The sequence below is a fragment of the Anguilla anguilla genome, chromosome 1 (assembly GCF_013347855.1).
Source record: "Anguilla anguilla isolate fAngAng1 chromosome 1, fAngAng1.pri, whole genome shotgun sequence".
Lineage (NCBI taxonomy): Eukaryota > Metazoa > Chordata > Actinopteri > Anguilliformes > Anguillidae > Anguilla > Anguilla anguilla.
Genome location: NC_049201.1, coordinates 20,406,259 through 20,426,851, shown reverse-complemented (window position 1 = coordinate 20,426,851; position 20,593 = coordinate 20,406,259). Strand labels below are relative to the sequence as shown.

Sequence of the window (20,593 nt, the reverse complement as noted above, 5' to 3'; positions counted from 1 at the left end):
TATCCTCACTGGATTATATTTTTTGTACATGTTTTATGCAGTACCGAGCATAAAATGAAAACACATGCACTGCCAGCCATTTACTTTCTGTTCTAAAAATAACAACATAGGTCCCTAGTCAAGTGTTAAAATTAATAGATATTACCTCCAAAAATGCAAGCCAGCTCTCGGCCGCTACCCAGAATGGCAGCTCTGGAACAGCGCAAAACTTGTACAAATCAAAGCAGGGGCCATATTCATGTGGGACCAATTTAGCTAAACAAAGAACCAGACCAGCTTAATGCAGAGTCGACATTAAACACAATGAAAAACAAGTAGAGAGACAATGGTATCATGCCCTTACACGCAATTTCTATGGAAACTATGGTTCTTTGGGGTCTGAGTGACATAGAAAGTTAATTACTCCCTGTGTCCAATACTTGACTTTTTATCTAATAAAACAATCAATCAACATTATGGGATTTGGGGGGGGGGCTATACTAAGCATGATTTAAACCTTTGTAAACGGGATCTAAATAAAATCGCGCCACACCAATCCATTAAGTTTACCTTGGCAGTGCCATCCATAGAAGCAGACAAGAGGAGATGGCTGAGATGGGGCACTGGACACCATTGGACTGCGTTCACCGGGCCCTGGTGCGCCTGGATGCGTAGCCGCACACGCCTGGGTAGCTCCGCCCCACCGCCCCGTCTCTCCAGGTACGGGCGCACGCTGTCCGACACCTCTGTTAGCAGCTTGGAGTTCGCACCCTGGTCCAGAGTGGCGACCGGTTGTGGAGCCTCAGGCACACCGTCTCCCTCTAGCTGCGTCCGCCTCTGTCGCTTGGGAATATAAGGTTTCACCACTGCTGTGGAAGGCTGAGGCCTCTTCATAGAAATAGCACAATCAGGGCGGCTGAGTGCTGGCCTTTGAAAGTCAGTGCTGCTTTGAGTCCAAGGAAGAGATATAAACTCACTGAAATGCCCAGAGGCTGTCATGTCACTGCATTGTACCACTTCAAAGCCTCTATCATGTGAACTGGGAATTGGTCTGTTCTGACCTCTGAGGCTCAGTCCAAATTGTTTCTGCTCTACTCCAGATTGCACGGCCACACTGTCACTCTTATAAGCATTCATTTGGTCTGTCCCTCCCTCATTTGGAGGATCATCCTCTGGGTCAGAATCCTCATAGGCCACCAAAGAGGTCATTGTACTGTGTGTTGACACCTATTTGAATTACAGGGGGCAAGAGACATTAAACTACAACCACTAGTTTTACAAAATAGGCTAAATGCCTTAGGGATGATTTAAAATATTGTGTTGGCTGGTAAAATGTTGTATTAATAGTTCGAAATGATTTTCATCAGGTTAACAGATTAAATCGCTAATTATTCATTTATATCAAATGCATGTTAAAAAGTGTTTCGTTAAAGTAGAATCTTTCTTCCCATCAAATCCCTTATGAAATTGACATGAAAAATAACACTCGAGAGCCACCTGCTGGGAGATATAGATATTGTAGATATTCGTTTGTATTCAGCCGACTATTTTGTTCAGAGCGTTTAAGGGTTTTATGTCCGATACTGTGATACATCAAAGGTGCAGAATGTGTGATTAACTAAATGCTACTTTCTACATAGTCGTCGTCATAAGTTAGTAAAAATGAACGTTATTCCTAAAATCCGTTTTATAAAATAACTTGATCTGGGATAATAATTACCAAGTAAACAGCATGTTAGCTCCCGTAATCCGTTTAATATTCGCTTAATTCAGCTAGCGAATAACAGCAACCTGTTGGCAATCAATTTACAGACAGCTGCAGTATAGTTTGCTAACGCATCTATGCTGCTCGTTTGCAAGCTCTCTCTGACGCAAATTAGCTAAAACACCGAGCTGCTCAGCTTGAAGATACAGCTTGCTTTAATATTATTGTGACAAACAGTCATCAGTTAATAACACAAATAAGTGCATTGCTATCGAATGAGTGAACCTGCTCTTCCTTCAGACCGACCTCACCACTCCGCACTCAACTATGATAGCTAGCTTCCTTTTCCAAAACCTGCGCGTTGTTTTCCTGGTGCTCGTACAACTGTGTCCTACGGGCAACTATTCTAATCGTCAAAGGTACTGTGTATTGTAGGAGGAAAACAACTACTTGTTAGAGGATTAAATATGGATGGTGTCCATGAACTGGGTATATGAAAGTAAATACTAAATACTAAAATATGCTAAAATAACTACCATCTTGTGAACTGTAAGCTGCTTGTAGCATCACAGCTATGTCAGGACCATTTTAAACACTTAACGTTTCTGTAAAGACCATTATATGCGCTGCACAGCTGAGCTGATGCAAGTTGAATGAGGATCTCGTTTAATGTTACCGGTCTGTGATTTCTCATAGGTGGGTTGAACATTATAAATGATTTCTGGATGGCAGTGAATTAATTGAATTGACTTTAATGCATATGTGTTCACTTTTATTTAACCAACGCGGTTTCGCCGAACCGCTTACTGATATTATGATACTCATTGGTCAGTAGTGGTCACTACGTCGTCATAATTGTGACATGCTAACTAGCATATGGCAAATGGCACATTGTTGTAACTAGCTACCCACTGGTTAGCTGTTTCATAATACTAAGGGTGTGTTTACGTTTTTAATGCTCAGAAGATTTAGAAGGTCTATAAATATTTCTTTGACTATAATGTCATTATTTGGTTATTGAAAGCATAAATAAATTATTCATATTTGAGGGCTTTATTTAAGCAATCAGATTAAACGTAGTTTTTAACGTGACAATCCGTTGCGAGCAAGCAAACTGACGAAATATCAAACATATCAATGGTGTGCCAATTGAAGGTTTTCTTTATGACGCCTGTAGTGTAGGTTCATAGCCTGCTGTATACAGTAGCCTATGTTCAGCAGAACATTTGGACAGCCAAGTTGTAATGTTCGCTGTTATACACTGTAATTCAATTAAACCTGTAATTAGAGGTTATGAACATTTGAGAGAAAAATGTGGAGACTTTTAGTTAATACCTTACTATGTTTTACTCATTTCTGGCTAAAAGACATGTAGAATAGTAGACTCCATTAGACGGTGCAGTCAACAATCATTTAATAACAAAGATGTGGTAGTGATCAAAGATGTGGTAGAGATCTAAGTTACTCTGATGACAATCAGCAATTTATATGGTCAAATCTCAAAATTCAAAATTCAGCATTTATGTGAGGAATGATGGATTTCTATGTACTACCATGAAGGAGCAACACAGCATTGTGTGACTCTAAGGCAGAGGTCTATTCTGTTGCTGTCAGATATTTTAAGTAGCCAGTTATATATATGTTAATATAAAATATATTGGGATATATATATATAAAAGAAATCTGGATATTTCAGTGATGTAGTAGAAATTTGGGACATTACAGTAAACTGTACTGCAATATTGAGGAAGCAAGATCAGTTACCCTTTAAGTCCTCTGGGAGCCTACGGCATTTCAGAATAGTATAATTTAGGTGCAGGAGGTTTTTGTGTGGATTTGACCATTTAAATTACAAATGATTTGTTTTCTTCTCTCAGCCCTGGGCAGTTTGAAGATGACAGACTGTCAGGCAGAAGGACCTGGGAACATGACACCAATGGAACTGTATGAGAAATTGACAGCCCAGGGAGAGAAAGTCAGAACCCTAAAAACACAAAAGGCTGATAAAGTAAGTTGGATCACTGTACAAACATGTCCCTTTAGGTGGAATTCTGCCAACTATGACTATGTTCGAATAGGCCATTTCTGATCATGCAATATTTTTCTTTATTGTGTCAATGTGTGGTTCTGTGTTGCCAGGCGGACGTTGATGCTGCAGTGCAGCTCTTGCTGAAGCTAAAAGTGGACTACAAAGCTGTAACGGGTCAGGACTACAAGGCCGGATGCCTGCCCAGCGACAGTGCCCCCACGCAGGACAATGGGCCCTCAGCTGGCGAAGAAGAGGACATGGTGGACCCCTGGAATGTGTCAACCTCCAGTGCCAAAGGAGTGGACTATGACAAGCTGATTGGTGAATGAGTATTCATAGATCATCTAAGGGAAAAAAACAATGTATAACAGCATGTCCCATGCACATTAGAGCCCCAGCCCTTACTGTGTTGACCAAAGGAAGACTGTGCCCAGGGCCAGGTTTTTAAACCTTGGTCCTGAGGATGCACTGTGTGTGCTGCTTTTAGTTTAACTGTACCTGATGAATATTTGGTTTGATTTGAGCTACTGACTGAGTTATGATCTGATTGTTGTGTTATCAGAAGTTTATGCTAAATAACGTAAAGGTTTTAAGTCCACAAACGTAACATGTTGGCTTTGAGGCCTGGGCTTCTGTCTCAACCGTGCTTAGTTGTTGAATTAATTGTCCATGGCCCTTGTAGCCATTAAGCAACTTGTTAACTGTCTTAATTAACTTGAATACTGGTCGTTGTCACTAGCCTGGTTAGTTCTTAAAGTGCACGGTATTCAACTAACAGTCTAATCCTGGACCCAACAAAATAAAAACTCATCTACAATGAAAACCCACCATCTCCAAATTTAATAGCTATGACAGTATAGGTGACATGGTAAAACTTATTTGTTATGAGAGGTAAACCCTTAACTTGATAAGCTCTGATAGGTCTATTTTATTGACTCTGTGTTTGACTGGCTCTCTCTTTGTTGTTTCAGTTCGGTTTGGCAGCAGCAAGATTGACCAGGAGCTGGTGGATAGAATAGAACGCGTCACGGGACAGAAGCCACAGCGCTTTCTGCGACGGGGAATCTTCTTCTCCCATAGGTCTGCAAAACTGGAATCAACCAGTCGCTGCCAAGTCTTCAATTATTCAATCTCATTGGTTACTTTAGCTGCCCTTTGTGCAGGTCAGGGAATTCAGCTGTCCTCTAGGCCACAGGAATATGCTTCTGTTATACCCAGAATGCAGAGTACTTGTCATTCATTGAAGTAAATTATTTTCCTTTGAGCCCAAGTTAGTAATACATTTGGTCAAAGTTGCAAAATCTAGAGGCATATTAAAGCAAAAAGTGAATTTTTTTGAGCTTGGACTTTACTTAATTGAGCTTGGAGCCTGTCTCTTCCAAACAGAAGAGTTGGATGTGAGGAAAGGCCTGTGCTAAATCCTCTCTTTCTCCTTTCTTTCTTACTTTCTCTTTCTCCCTCTCTCAGGGATATGCACCAAGTCCTGGACGCATATGAAAACAAGAAATCCTTCTACCTGTACACTGGGCGGGGCCCTTCTTCAGAGGCCATGCATGTGGGCCACCTCATTCCCTTTATCTTCACAAAGTAAGGCCCACTGTTAGCACAGTGTATATATGTGCTTACTGGATACTTGCAGGTGATCTGCAACACAAGGCCCTCAAGCTATGGCATTAGCTGAAATTTATTACATGTATGCTGATGCACATTATACGTACTGCATTTTACCACACTGATCAAATCACTGAATATGTATTTCTCCCAGTAACATAGTTTACCACAATTTGTTGGAACCAATTGTAACGCGTGCCTCAAAGGAACATTTAAAAAGAAAATGAATCTTTTTTTCTGACAGCTTAATTGTTGTACAACAACATTTTAAGGCTGTGCCCGACACAGTGGTGTGGTTGGGTAACAATGGTACCGTGTGGTTTAGTGCAGAAGGTTTTGTGGTGTTGAGATTCCCCTGGTGTTGTAAGCGTGTGCGGTCACGTGACCTGGTCACCTCCCCCTTTTCAAGATGGCTGCAGGACGTGTTCGACATCCCGCTGGTCATCCAGATGACGGACGATGAGAAGTATCTGTGGAAGGACCTGTCCCTGGAGGAGTGCCATCGCTACGCTGTAGAGAACGCCAAAGACATCATCGCCTGCGGCTTTGACGTCAACAAGACCTTCATCTTCTCCGACCTGGAATACATGGGGTACCTCTCTCGCCATCTCACTGGCTGGACACATTGTGACACATCAGCTTCAACACACCTGTCTTCCTGGATGTTGAGAAACAAACCTTAAACAGTTTAAAAGTGAGCTGCCTTTGTCTACTGTTGCTTAATAGTAATATGGTAGAGAAATGACCTCAAATCCCAAAGAGAAATCCCTTTAGCCTGCTGTCACACACACACGAGAAGGATAAAGGAAAAGGTGGAATTATTATTTTCCTGATAATAGAACAGACCTTATTTTGGTTCTGGAAAGTAACACTTAATGTGGCAGTTCACCTCCTTTTTCTCCCCCAAAGAACATGGTTTAAAGGGTGATGAAAAATATGCAAAGCAACAGACTTCCATTTGTTGGATATTGGACACCAGGGGGTGCTTTTATGCATTAGCGCCTCAGTATAGACCTGAAATTAGCACAGTCCTTTCAGTACTTTTTCTGCAGTTATCCAAGATGATTTAGCATGCTGATGGGTCAGAGATGGTCTGATGGCCTATCTCCTATAGAGTAACTGATATTAATCCACCTGTAATGTTCCTGTGCATGTGTGCTGTAAAGCACATGCTCAAAAACCATCAGCTTTTTGAAGGTAGAATTGTGAGCTAAGTTCATGATTAATTCCTGCTAGTTGTTTTGAGGGAGTGAGGACAGGCTCCATTCACTTTTGTGGGGTTACAGGAGGCTGCAGTTGAGAGTTGCACTGAACTTGACATCATTTGCCGATTACAGTATGTACAGTAAAGGAATTTGCTTCAAATGCGAAGCGTGTATATGTCACGCAAATAAGATGCATGCTTCCCAAGAATTCCTCCAAGAAAATTCTTCAAATTTTTGGTTAATGTGATCGCATTTACGTGATTGTGTCGATAATGATGTTGTTTTATGTACCTTATTTAATGCCGTTTTTGGAGATTCTATTACTGACTGCCTTGTCTTTTCAAACAGATGTGGTTTATTTTTAAGCCCTTGGTAATAGTATAATTCTTGATGTCTAGTGTCCCTGGTTTATTAGCACATATTCTCAAAAATTAGAAATAGTTTTGTTTTTTGTTTTTTGTAGAAGGGAGTGACCAGAGACACAAACATCTCTGGAATTTGGAGATAAGAGGTTTTGTCTGAAACTGAGAAAGATACTGAAGGGTGTGCACATTCCTGAAATACTGTGTTGTGGTCGTTATCCAAATATGGTTCATTTGAGGTAAAATGGTTCATTTGCTTAAGCCTGAAAGTAAAAAAAAGTTTTACATTGTTTTATAAACTGGAGTACATCTTCAATAATACAAACAAATATTTTAATACAAAAACTTAATACAAAAATAAATATGAATGCCCCATCATACTTTCCATTTGGAAGCTACTGAATGTGATGCAAATACATATTTTTTCACATTTCTGTTCAAGTTTGGGTTTCACAAATAAAGTGTCATGAAATAAGCAACCTTAAACAAGGTCATTCGCCTTTGGCTAATTTTGCATTTGAAGCCTATATTGGGCCTAGTCTGATGTTTGATCGGTGCACCCCAACTGCAAATAAATGTGATTTCTCCTCTTTCACAGAACGAGCCCGGGATTCTACAGGAATGTGGTAAAAGTCCAGAAGCATGTGACCTTCAACCAGGTGAAGGGAATCTTTGGGTTCACCGACAGCGACTGCATCGGTGAGCAACACGGGACCAGTGGAGATGGGCGTTTACTGGCGGGGGGTGTGCTGTAGTACGGTCATCGGTAGCTTATTTACACTCATCACACGGTCCATGTGCTGCATGTTTCCTATTTGCTTGTAGAGTAAAAAGAATTTTTAAAAATGAAGGTGGTCGTGGGGTGGTGCAGTGTCCTGTCGGACGAACAGTGTCCTTAAAGGTGCAATATGTAAGTTTGCTGTAAGAACACTTTTGTTCATATTTGGTTACATTTGTAAAAGAAAAAATGTGCTTAAAAAACATAAGATGACAAGGTCACACCGGAGTTCTGCGTCATTTGGAGGTCTTGGTTACATTACCTCCGCAGTGCTCTTATCTTTGTAACCCTAGTCCTGTCCACCCTGTTTGCTCTGTGAACGCACAACAGGAGGCAGGGCAGGCATCTATCCTGATTGGTTGGTCAGATTTAGGCACAGTGAAATTTGGAATGGCTGATTTCAGAGCCTGGGGCAGTCAGAGAGACCAAATATTTTTTATATTTTTATACTTTTAATTTATTGGTATCTGTCGGGGTGTGAAGGAAATTTAAGCAAATATGAACAAAAGTGTTCTTACAACAAACTTTCTTACTGCACCTTTGAGCACCACAGGGAGTATCCAGCACTGTGGAAGATTTGAAAAGGGAGTTGTGTTGTACAGTTGCTTAATACAGGTATATACTGTAAATGGTTAGCACGCCACGTTTGGACTGGGGCGAAGCACATGGATAGTTATAATAATGTAGCCAGTAGCTTATGATGTGCAATAAGAAATACATGTCCTACCAGAGTTGCATACCTTTGGTTATGTTTTTACCATGGGTAAAACATTGTTACCATGGTTTTAATTATTGAAAAGCTGTCCTGTGTCATTTTGGAGTCCTTGGTTAAAATTTATCCTCTGTAGCCTGCTTTGTGGTGTGTGGGGGAAATTTGTGATAATGTCTATTTAAAATGTCCTCATATCTAAACCAGATTCAGGTTTATCTGAGCCTTGGCCACACCAGCACCTAAAAATGTTATATGTAAAGGCCACAGATCGATGCAGGTGTGAGCTATGACAGTCAGTCCTAAAAGCACAGAGCTTCTAAAGGTTATGTTCTGAACTGAGACACACACACAGTCCCACTTTAATGAGAATGGTATATCTACTTTCTGGCAGACCAAAGGTTTGTTGCATCGGATGCAGAGGCACCAGTTTGGTTTTGCCGTTTCAGAACTCATTTCTTGTCAGGCAGGCTCATCGGGCAGTCAGAGACGTCCTTTTGTGAAAGCCCAATGCCCAACCAAGTTCAGAATAACTTTTCATAGACTGCCAGCCTACTGCGAGGTGTGACGCTCCTCTCTCCCTCTTTCTCCCCCCGTCGCTCTCTCTCTCTCTCTTCCGCTCTCACCCCAGGCAAGATCAGCTTCCCGGCCATCCAGGCCGCGCCCTCCTTCAGCACCTCTTTCCCCCAGATCTTCAACGGCAGGAAGGACGTGCAGTGCCTGATCCCATGCGCCATCGATCAGGTCAGCACACGCAACAGACACGGCCTCAACGCAGAACCGCAGAGCTCCCCTCTGCATGAATAACCATTAACACAAACGGCTAATGGATACAGTCTAACTTCACAGACAGGTTTTATATTAAAAGTTAAACAACAATTTTTGTAGGTAAATGTAATTTGGCAGTCTGGTTTTCCTGGAGAAAACAGTCTAAAGCTGCTTTGTCCCAGATTATTTTGTCCTGTCATAGTCCTGGGTTGTGACCGGTGTATACCTTTAAAGATTTTGCCGTCTGGAACAATTTCTTGTTCCAAGATGTTATGTCCGTTCAGAGATGAGGACGTAAATAGGAGAGGGATACATCTTCTAAATATGGCATTAAATAATTTATCTTAGCTTATCTTAGTTCGTCCTTGAAAACTCACATAATGGTGAAAGATGGAGTTAAACAACAGTTTGCTTTAAAATGATTTGTATTTTGTGAATGTTTGCCTAAAGGCAGTGGAAAGTTTTCTGTAAAGTTTTCGTTTTGTCACATTATCTGTCTATTCGCAGTTGCTGCGTTTGAATTCATAATGTATTTTGGATAATACTAACATCAATCCAAACTTGAATGTATCGGTAAGCCATTAATCAATAGAATGTGAAGTGTAAGGCAAAAGAAAAACCTATTTGGTCAAACAAAGACCTATTATGGATTTAATATTAATATATTATGTATATATAGGTTAGTATTATATGTAGGGCTGCCCCCTGAAAGAGGCCCCTCAGTCGACTGAGATTCCTTAAGCTGAGCAATTATTATTATTTTTTTTTAAGAGAATGTGCATTACAGAAACAGAATTAAACGCAATAGAATCTATCTCACGGTTTACATTAAAATAGGGAATTTTAAATAGGCCTAATGGGAATTATAAATATAATTTTTATATTCTTGCAAGACTAGATAAAGCATGCTAGAAATTAAAAAATTTGAAGTGACAGCTTGCGCTGGTGTGGTAAAAACGAAACCAAAACACGGTAAAGAGGTTCACGTCTCCCAAGTAATGTGTTCCTCTCCCACAACCAAGGCTGAATAACTGCTTACCATGCGAAAGCAGTAACACCAATATTATCTGTGGTTAACATAGGGTAATCATTTGTTTTATAGGCCTGTTAATTATTGTTGTCCAGGAAAAGACACAAGACAAATGTTTGATTTTTCATCTTAAAAGATTTAAATCTTAAATTGTGTTTCATTTGTTTATTTATTCATTTGTACTTGTTTAGACTTAGCCTGTTTATTATTTTGTGTGTTCAAAGAGAAATCCAGAAGTAGCCTAATATCCTTTCGCAGACAAGATCTCAGTTATTTCAATGCGGACGATGCCATACATTTATGTAAACGGTTTCAGTAAGTCAGCCCGCTTCAGTAAGCGTTTTTTCCCATACCACCCCAATTCTGGCTTCTCTGCACCGGGCGCCTGTTGCTTTTGGAATAAATTTTTAAGTTTTATTAATTGCTTATAAGGCTTTCCATGGTTTGGCACCCAATTATATTTGTGAACTTTTAACTCCTTATTGTCCCCAGAGACCTCTCAGATCTGAGAAGCCTTGGAATTTTGGCTGTTCCACAGTCTAGATTAAAATCAAGAGGTGATGTAATGGCCTTTGCTGTAATGGCCCCTAGGCTCTGGAACAGCCTTCCATACAATATTAGGTCTGCTGATACAGTCTCTGCCTACTGGCCTAAAAAACGTTTTTACAGAATCGCCTGCAATGACTGATAGCTAGTTGCTGTGCTTTTTCCTTTTTAATTGTCAGGTCTTAACGCTCTATTTTACCATTTCCTTTTATTTTATGTTTTACGTTTACTGTGCTTAGTTTGTCTGTGTTTTAATATTGCCTTTTATTCTTCTATATTGCTATTTACTGTTCATTTTCCCTTTTATGCTGCTTTTATTGTACCTTGTGTTGTAATTTTAAACCTTACTTTTATCTGCTCAGCTACAGAACAGGGCACTGAAAAGTTGGCACTCCGTTTCACTTTCTGTTGTCTTGGTTTTTTTTGCTGGAACCCGTGAGGCACTGCCGCATCTTCCTCCCAGTGGTGTCACGCTGGCATGTGACATTTTGGTGCCCGGGAGGAAGCGGGCTCGGCGTGAGCCAAATTGGCCTTCGGCAGCATTCTCGGGTTGGAGGTGTGTGGCGGTGAACCGGATTGGTCTCGGCTGCCGCATCTCCCTCCCAGGGCTGTCACGATGGCGCGTGACATTATTATTACATCAAAAGCAGCTGTCTTAATGAATTCATTTTAAATGCTCAAAAATACATCCTTATGAACCTGTTGCATTTGACTATGTTAACATGATCTAGATCAGCACTGAACCCATGCCAATGCTTTTTCTGATTGCCAGAGTCTCTGACTCTCTGGATCTCTGACTGTGACCCTCCCTCAACACCCCAGGACCCATATTTCAGGATGACCCGTGACGTCGCCCCTCGAATCGGCTACCCAAAACCAGCCCTGCTCCACTCGACCTTCTTCCCCGCCCTGCAGGGGGCGCAGACCAAGATGAGCGCCAGTGACCCCAACTCCTCCATCTTCCTGACTGACACCGCCAAGCAGATCAAGAACAAGGTAGCAGCGCAGATCACAACAGCGCAGGTTCAGAGGCGAACAGCCGGGGTGAAAGACAGTGGTGTCCCTCCTCTAGACTGAGGCTGTCTGCCGCCTTTCTGAAAGCCTGAGGAAAGCCTAGGGTGGACTCTTCAGTCAATGTACATGTTAATACTCTGTTACTCAAATCACGGTCCTCCAGGGCTGAGAACTGCTGGTTGTCCACCATCCCTTTACGTCAGTGGTGTCAAACTCGTGCCATGGAGGGCCGTGTGTATGCAGGTTTTCATTCCAACCAATTAATGCTGCCTTAATTGAGTCCAATTACTCATTCAGCCATATGCGTTTAACTGCATTGAAGCACAGAATATAAGAAAATTTTTATTTAGACAATGCGGGTCACCATAGACGTCGGGTCACCATTGTGCACAAACCTGCATCCCTAATTCAGCAAATAATTTAACTAATTATATAATCAAGATCTGAGGCTGGAATGAAAACCTGCATACACACGGCCCTCCATGGCACGAGTTTGACACCACTGCTTTACGTGGAAGTCAGGTGTGAAGACAGTCTGGCCAATCGGTAATGCTAATTCTGTAAGAAAAGAAAACCATGGCTAGATTAGGATTTGAGGGCCAGATTTGAATATCCACATGTTAATAACTACAACTCAGGGTTATTAGAGGTGGAAAGGGCACCTCAGTACACAACCTTTAGATTTCCCTCTTGGCAAGAAAAGGTGGCTGAGAATGAAATACTGTAGGCAGATTGTGGAATATCTTTGGTATGAACACGTGACACCAGGTCTCACCCAGATACCAATAGTTCCTTCCTGGACCAAGGCACACCTTTAAGCCAAAGTTAATGGAAAGTCCGGTTGAGTGGGCTTGTGTATGGCATTTATGCTTCCAGCAGTGGAAAAACCCCCCAAGCAAACAAAGCTTGTCACCTCTCTCGTCGCACAGATAAACAAGCACGCCTTCTCGGGAGGGAAGGACACTATCGAGGAGCACAGGAAGCACGGTGGGAACACGGACGTGGACGTATCCTTCATGTACCTGACTTTCTTCCTGGAGGACGACGAGCAGCTGGAGAAGATCCGGCAGGTGAGGGGAGATGCAGCACATTTTGCCTATATGATACTGTGGCAAACAAGCCTGCCACAGGCCACCGAAGTGGCTTTCCAAGGGGCTCTCCAGCACAGAGACACAGGGAGATGATCAAGCAGTCCACGTTTATTTTCAAGGGTTGCAAGATGTTACAGCCAAGGAGCAGATGTAAAACAGTCATGACAGAGGCTCCCCCTTGTGAGAGTGGGGATGGCAGATTTAACCTGTGCGCACTGATTACCTCACTACGCACAGGTGCAGCCACTCCTGTTCCCGGGTCCAATTAGCCTGGCCAATTATCAAATTCTTAACCAATTATCCAATTGGCCAAGTCTAATTAGCTTGAAAGCAGGTGTGGCTGCTTAAACCAGCCATCCCCACACCACAGATACACTAGTATCTCTTTATCAGCATTGCCTTCCCAGGCCCCTCTGGCCATTCAAGATAATGGGCCTCATTCAACTTTTCTTAAATTATTCTTACTTTTGTTCTTAAAAATGTTCCTACAAAAAAACCAATATGGGATTCATCTCACATGTGCAGACCTTTGTTTTTGTGCGTGTCCCAGGTGTATGAGAGGATGAATGCTACCTGTTCTTATGTTTATATCTTGTGTGAAGCAGTATCCCTGAGCCAGTCTCCCAAGTGTAAGGGCATCCGATAACACGCTGCAACGCATATTAGTTACAATAAATGTGATGAAGTTTCTTTCTCTTTCCCTCTAGGACTACAGCAGTGGAGCCCTTTTAACAGGAGAGCTGAAGAAGTGTCTGATCGAGACCCTGCAGCCCATGATCACGGCTCACCAAGAGAGACGCAAGCAAGTCACAGAGGAGACCGTCCGCCAGTTTATGACTCCCCGCCGGCTAGATTTTAACTACTAGCGGGAGAGAATTTTGAGAGAGTGAGTTAGCAATCGCGATTCAAATTGCAATGTAATTTCCACCCGACACTTTCCAAGCAAGCGGCTTCCTCTGCACCCAGGCACGTGATGCTGCTTCCCAGAGCCGCAATGCATCCAGATCATGTCCCCAGCTGTACAGTTCATGTCTAATAAACCGCCTGTTAAAATACCCCGTCTTCTTGTCCTCTTATTTTCAGTGTTACTAGCTGTCATGATGTGTCAGCTATTGTACAGAACACAAAGATGATCAACTACTTTAAATGATTAAAAATTCACAGCAAATTCACAGCAAAAATTCATAACTGCATTGTACGTCAACATCTCTATGTGAGGATATGCAGTAATAAAAAAATTAGATTGGCATTTTATGCGTGGAATGCTTTTTCACAGCAGACAGAAAATTCTGAGAAGTGAAACTGAGGTTTCTTGAAAGTTATGTTGTAATTCGTGGAAGTGGATTTTGACAAGACACAGGCATGGTTTGCTTGTACAGAAGTACATACAATTTCCCTTTTCACTCACATTTACCCTTTTGTTAACAATTTTATTAAATAGATTAGAGAAGTAATATATTATGTCTATACATAAATATAATGGATCTGCATAATATTTTTTTCTTCACACACATTTCTTTTTCACACACATTTTTAAAATCACACAATAAGATGCTCCCATCTTTGAAAAGATATTTTATAGAATTAAGTCTTCACATCATTAAAAAATGAAATCGCCACAAAATCAAACCCTGTTTTGTTTCTGGCAATCACAGTTTACAAATTTCTCAATCATTTAAAAGTCAGTTTTAAATCAGCTTTTCTTCATGTGTAATAATATATTTCCTATATTTCCCTTAGAAAGCAATGAGGTGATGCAGTCTCCTTTGCACAGACAGCCGCATGGCCTTAATGGGCATGGCTCACTATCGGCTGGCTGCTTACGAATGACAAAACTGCAAGTTGCATGTTGCATGCATTCCTGAAACAGGTCCGCTCAGGCATTCCATACCTGAGATATGACAGCAAATGTAAGCCAGTACTATGTTCAAGTACAACATGTTCAAGTACACTTCAAGACTCGATCAGTATACCAGTTTGTTTTAACTAATTTAGTGATGCAACTTGCTCAACTGGAAAAATACAATATACTATTGTACAAGTAGTTGGAAGGCTTTTAACGGCAATCAACGAACATTTAAGAAAGCAATACTGTTGCAGTCTTACCTTATAATTTGATATTGAATTTTATGTGATATCTTTTGAAATACCTGAACGATGAGTACTAGAAATAGAACTCTCACTTGTATTCCTACTGAAAAGTTTTTAATGTGTAGATATACCTTTGTATCACACACGCTTAGTAATATAAATTGGCCCAGGATTCAAATTCAGTGTAAAAGTGTGCAACAGTGAAATGAAACTTCCAGGCATACAATAAATAAGTGCACCAATATATAAACAAATTGTTTTAAAAGTCTAAGAACATGTCCCAGCCTTAACTGTAGATATACCAGTCAGTTTTGACTAGTTAGTTCAGTGTTATCATTCCAGCAACAATTATGCTGCAGTAATTCAGTCGTTGTCAATATTACAAATTAGTGGGTGAACTACTGTAGTACCGTTATGTTAATAAAACTGCAATAATACTGACAATCAGAAAACTGATTCAAATGATATTAAATTCACATAATAAATGAATGAATTAATGACTACCCCGAGAAACAGCATCTGTAACTCCTGCCATTAGGTTAATTTCCTTTAAAACTGATCTTATATGAGCACTTTTTCCAGACCTACAAGCAGTCCTGGCAACCAGCAATCAGGCCAGAGCGCCAACTGTCTAGGGTGATGTCCTGAGGATGTGCACCACCAGCTCGTACGCAGCGAACACGGACATGTTGACTGGGAAGGCACGCATGCAGTTGAGCCCCAGGCCCTTGAAGAAGACTCCGGGTCCCTCTTTGCGCAAGCTCTCAGTAATGCAATGCACAAAGCCTTTGTACCTCCGCTTCCCCATCCCGTCCACCTGTAGGCGCGACTTGATCACGTCCATCGGCGTGCCGATCGTCCAGCCACACATCCCCGACAACCCACCGGCCAGCAGAACTACCGTCCAACCTGGAGGACCCCGCATGCATACACATATCAGCCGTTTTGAATTCTGCTGAACTTGCATATTTTGGTAACTTGCACATTTTGGTTACCTGGCTGCTTCTGGCCAGCCGGTGTCAGCCACTCGCAGATGATGTTGTAAGTCAGGAAGTAGGTGGCAAAGGAGGGGCCATCACGCAACGCTAGGGCATTCGCGCCCTTGTACAGGCCCAGCACACCCTCCTCTCTGGCAATGGACAGCAGGCAGTGCAGGGGCCCACGGTATTTGGGTTTGGAGTGTGAGGCCGAGCCTTGATAAGGCGCTGTCTGGCACTGAAGACGCACTTTCACAATGTCAGCCGGAGCCATCACTGATACCTTCGAGGGGTAGATAAATATAACCAATTTTTGTCCGTTATATCTTATATTCCTTAGGTCAAGGCCTGCAAAATAAGTGGACTGAGCTTAATCATTCTGTACTGCTTCCTCAAGCTGTGGGTGCTGGCCGTCAATATGAAAAGCATGATCCAATCAGTCATCACAGTCAAATATACAATTTGGTTTAGAATGTACACATAAATATACACAGAAACCCATTCAGGTCTATTCATTTTCTGATCACCACATTACCTCTAGTAAAAAGAAAGGAAGTTCATACACCTGATATTACCACTGACAAATACGACAAAATTCTCTTATATTAAAAATACAAGAAATTAGTTATTATATGTATCAACAGAAAATCAAGAAATATATGAAAGCAACCAATGTACAATGACAATTTCACAGTTAGAATAATCAGTTATTGTTAATGGGGCAACTGGCCGTTCAACATAATTTCATTTGCATCACATTGACAAGTGTGGCCATTACCTGTGCAACCCCTCCAGCTAATCCAGACAGGAAGATGTCCGGCTTGGAGGGCGGGGCATCCAAACTGCCGCTGCGCAGCTGACGCAGGCACTGCAGGCAGTTCCTGTAGGTCCCAAATACCACTGAGGAGCTTATGGAGACAGTGGTGACCGGCATGGACAGCCCCTTGTAGAAGCCATTCACCTGGAGAAGGTCAGTGAATTACAACCATCACACCAAATAAGCCGGACTAAAAAAGCAGTGAATTTCACTGATAACTGTCGTGCTCACCCCTTCGGTTTTACAGGTGTTGCGAATGCACTGCCAAACACTTGTGTACTTCCTTTGGGTCTGTATTCTCACCTGCACATATGTGAATATGAAAAAACACTTGATCTTCAAGAACATTCCATGTAGCTAGATAAACAGACACATACACACATTTCTCAAATGTATAGGTAGCTTTACCTTAACTGTGTCCAAGGGGTACCCCACAGCCACTCCCAGGGCCCCTGTGAAAAACAATGACAGTAAAAAATGAAATCTCTGTCCCAAGCCCTGCCCATTTGCATGCAAAGGGTCTTACAAGTATTGTACTGTCGAGCTACCTGCTATGTGCTTGGCATGTTTCACAGTCCATATAGCCATACTTTTACAACGCTACCTCAAGATTTGTTTGCTTGTATGACTTAATAGAGACATCATAGACATTATTTAACCATAAACTAGAATTCTGTCATATATCTGACCACCTAATGTTCTCAGTGTGTAAATATGAGTCTTGAGTCAGGCTTAGGTTGTGTGAAAAGAGATACGTCCACTTCTTATAACACCACTCTGTATCACCAACACTCGCATTCAAGGCTACATTGAAAGGTTGTCTAAAATGGTGGCTGAGTGGCTCAACCTGATAAGATGTTGCCCATAGGTCTGGAGTCCTGACTGTGCCAGTGAGGACTGCCCCACAGAGGAGCACACAGCCATAGCCAGTGGTTGTGCTATCCCATGGAATGCTGCCCCTTTGAAACACAGGACATTTCCAAATTCACTTGCGTTCTCATAAAATAACTATCATTGTGCCAGTCTGCACTCTCACATATTTATGGAGGATGCTACAGATATGGGGTGAATTCAACCTTCCAAATTGATATAGAAAATCTGCGTAAAGAAATCTGCTAAAATGTCTTGGTAAGTCAAACTCATGTTTAGGCAGTCTCGCAAAAAAAAAAAAAAACTCTGTTAAAGCATCACCTCAATGTCTGTCTGTTTGGTAGTGGCCCTTTATTGCAGGAACAAAACTGTCTGACAATGAAGACCAAAACAAGTTTACTACAAGATTTGGATTTGCCTTCAAGCTTAAGAGATGTTAATAAGCACCCAGTGAGGTTACATAGTTAGGGAGACACAAGGTCATTGTGAACTTGCTCAGTCAGGTGTACATCATTGTGAATGCCTTGGCCCAGGAATAACCTGTGCCATTACAAATATAAGGCATAGCCATTAATGCTAATTTATTTCGTGGGAAGCAGCACGTCTCTTGGTTTGTCCCTCAAACACAGACTCTAGAAGGTCACAGGAAGACACCTTCAAACAACTTCTAAATCTAAGTGGAACAAGCAGATGCTGAATGCACAGTGCTGGCCCTCATGTGGTAAACAAGATGGCGCCGCGCTGGGCTGTTCACACAGTAACCACAATCCTGCAGTAAGGTACAGAACATGTTTACCTACATTCCCCCTGCAGGCTAGGCTCCCCACAGACATGAATAACACCACTAAAATTAAGAAACTTAATTTAGTACATTTAGCCTATTTGATGAAGAAATGTAGCTTATGTATTCTCCTAATGTAATACTTTGCTACCTTAGGAATGTTTGTTTTACATGTCAGCTGTACTACTGCAATATTTTATGGCAAACCAAGTGGGGGGCGGGGGGGGGGAATTATTATTATTATAAGTATCGTCAATATTTGATCATTTTGTATAGCAAAAATATTCAGTTCTTGTTGTCTTGAGACTGTATTTAGCTTCATAGGCCTACTAGAATTTGAATTAGGGGCGCCAAAGGAAACACTGTCAAACAGGAAACAAATCACAGATCTCCAACATATGACATGTCAAACGTTTTAATTGATATTTCATAATGTATAAGGAAGTTTTAGGTTAATATATTTTATTTGGTTTCAAAAATCGCCACAATATGAAATACTACCAAAATTAATTAAAAACCACTATTAGGCCTATTTAAGACTCCAAACTGAATGTTGTCTTCATACTTCGTTGTCATCATTATAAGTTCTTAGCTACAATTAGTAACTCAAATGTGGCGGTTCTGTGAAAAAGTAACTATAACAGCATATGGTTTTATGAATTCAGCCAACTGAAATAAAATTGCATGCAACACTAACCACGTGAATAGACTGAAAAAGCTGTATGCAGACCTGCCCAGGGAAATCCATACTCAATTATAAATTCAGTCAGTTAGGCTAATGACAGAAGATTGCTGAGTTTTATTGCCTCGAATACCTCACTAGATTGCTGCCACTAAACCAATAAGAGCGTCAGTGGTCTGAGACCTCAAGAACACATCGGTGCAGTTGTATAGTTTTAGATCATCTTAATCAAAGCATAGACAGTCCTGTTTCCACAGATATGGTACAATATCTAACGTAATATATGACATAAAAATGTTTAAAAATCTGTTTTCTACTGTTAGGCTATCTGGACGTAGATATAAGCACCAGGAATTCAGTGTATGCTCGCATTGTGTAGCATAGTCCTACTGTATTTCCCCGAGAATTTGTAGGCCAGAGTGACCACAAAGGACGTTTAGATTCAGTGTTAATCTTCTTCGGTAAACAATCAAACACACATGTGGCTGTGCAGTATAATGTCTGCCAAACATTTTGCAAAATATTTAGCAATACCCAACATAACAAATCGCACAATCAGATTATAGTCTGTAGGCTATTTTTTTTCGGCGAACGAAAGCTAGCCAGTCTTAACAGAAGCTAAAGTGTTTAGCTATCAGTTAATTTATGATAACTTACGATGGCTAAATGGCGAACTGTTCAATATTAGCCTGGGTGAATGAAAAATATTGTTGCGGTAACCACATTAACTGTTAGCAAGACTATGCTATGTTACTAACGGCTGTAATTACGCTTCTCGTACAGTCTCGATGACCTCACTTCTCTCTGGGTGTATGACTGTTAAAATGAAATGTTCTGCCAAAGAACCAGTCACGGGATCACCTACATCACAGATCGGCTATAGTAGAGAACCATGGTATATAAAAAGGTGTTTTACCTCCAACAGACCCCGCTATGAAATCAGCAAAATGCATTCCTCTTCTTTCTCAAGCCAATTGTTAATGATCTAACGAAAATTACTGCCGAGCTCGAATTCATGAAAAGGATCGGTATATGTTTGTCTAACGTAGCTATCCTTTAAAGTGCGCTACAGTTTCTGCTAAATTGCAAAAACACAAGATGCATCAATTTAAATAACAGAACATTGTCCCAATGCCCTTCTACCACGCGCGGTTACAAAAGAGGAATGTTACAAATTCGAAAACCGAACACAGCCGAATCCTGCCGATCTTGATAATTGATCACCGAATGGCAAGGACAACTATCAGGAATCGTTTGCCATGTGATTGCATAGCTTGCTAGGCTAGCTTCATGCCTGAGTCTTTGTCTTACGGTACCCGTATATTTTTCAATATCGACAGCAATTGCTATTACAACTCAAATAAAAATAAAAACGACAACTTTGGAACATTCAAATAGGCCTGAGCACCATTTGAGCTCGAAGTGATCACGTGTGGATAAAATTAGCAAATCAAATCCCAGACATGCCTGTTTTCTACTGAAAAGCGGCATTTATCTTTGTAAGAGCAATACGTTACACAGCTAGTTGCTGCTAACACAGTGTGATAT

General features: G+C 41.3%; 3 protein-coding genes across 12 annotated transcripts in view; 1 reads left to right on the top strand and 2 right to left on the bottom strand.

Annotated features, from left to right (window-relative positions):
- The window catches only part of wdr25 (WD repeat domain 25), a 36,165-nt gene extending 34,097 nt beyond the window's left edge, over window positions 1-2,068 (bottom strand). The window contains exons 1-2 of the mRNA XM_035395191.1: window positions 1,700-2,068; window positions 550-1,206 (exon numbers count right to left, since the gene is read on the bottom strand). Coding sequence (XP_035251082.1) covers window positions 550-1,188 — 639 coding nt within the window. The 5' untranslated portion in view covers window positions 1,189-1,206; window positions 1,700-2,068. The remainder of the gene's footprint in view (window positions 1-549; window positions 1,207-1,699) is intronic.
- A 227-nt stretch (window positions 2,069-2,295) lies between these two features.
- Window positions 2,296-13,882, top strand: LOC118209230 (tryptophan--tRNA ligase, cytoplasmic). The gene is made up of 11 exons (XM_035384404.1): window positions 2,296-2,380; window positions 3,562-3,692; window positions 3,824-4,034; window positions 4,685-4,793; window positions 5,181-5,300; window positions 5,734-5,916; window positions 7,490-7,590; window positions 9,010-9,122; window positions 11,545-11,718; window positions 12,666-12,806; window positions 13,535-13,882. The coding sequence occupies exons 2-11, from the start codon at window positions 3,579-3,581 to the stop codon at window positions 13,691-13,693; spliced, it is 1,425 nt and encodes a 474-aa protein (XP_035240295.1). The 5' UTR covers window positions 2,296-2,380; window positions 3,562-3,578; the 3' UTR covers window positions 13,694-13,882.
- A 354-nt stretch (window positions 13,883-14,236) lies between these two features.
- On the bottom strand, window positions 14,237-20,470 carry slc25a47b (solute carrier family 25 member 47b). Of its 10 annotated transcripts, none has more exons than XM_035384428.1 (7): window positions 19,703-19,898; window positions 17,560-17,671; window positions 17,121-17,164; window positions 16,944-17,015; window positions 16,674-16,856; window positions 15,914-16,178; window positions 14,237-15,827 (listed from the first exon to the last, which is right to left on the bottom strand). In XM_035384428.1, the coding sequence occupies exons 2-7, from the start codon at window positions 17,576-17,578 to the stop codon at window positions 15,550-15,552; spliced, it is 861 nt and encodes a 286-aa protein (XP_035240319.1). In that variant the 5' UTR covers window positions 17,579-17,671; window positions 19,703-19,898; the 3' UTR covers window positions 14,237-15,549. The 10 variants fall into 10 exon arrangements, with proteins under 10 accessions (XP_035240319.1, XP_035240326.1, XP_035240311.1 ...); XM_035384435.1 differs by having other exon boundaries at window positions 19,827-19,841; XM_035384420.1 differs by lacking the exons at window positions 17,560-17,671; window positions 19,703-19,898 and adding an exon at window positions 19,962-20,468.
- Between the last annotated feature and the right edge of the window lie 123 nt (window positions 20,471-20,593).

Coding starts and splice junctions, on each gene's coding strand:
- LOC118209230 (XM_035384404.1), top strand. CDS start 3,579: ATGACAGACTGTCAGGCAGAAGGACCTGGGAACATGACACCAATGGAA. Junction 9,123..11,544: donor TCCCATGCGCCATCGATCAG/GTCAGCACACGC, acceptor TCAACACCCCAG/GACCCATATTTCAGGATGAC. Junction 11,719..12,665: donor CCAAGCAGATCAAGAACAAG/GTAGCAGCGCAG, acceptor CTCGTCGCACAG/ATAAACAAGCACGCCTTCTC.
- slc25a47b (XM_035384420.1), bottom strand. CDS start 19,998: ATGCATTTTGCTGATTTCATAGCGGGGTCTGTTGGAG. Junction 17,165..19,961: donor CATAGCGGGGTCTGTTGGAG/GTAAAACACCTT, acceptor TGTTTTTCACAG/GGGCCCTGGGAGTGGCTGTG. Junction 17,016..17,120: donor ACCCCTTGGACACAGTTAAG/GTAAAGCTACCT, acceptor ACATATGTGCAG/GTGAGAATACAGACCCAAAG.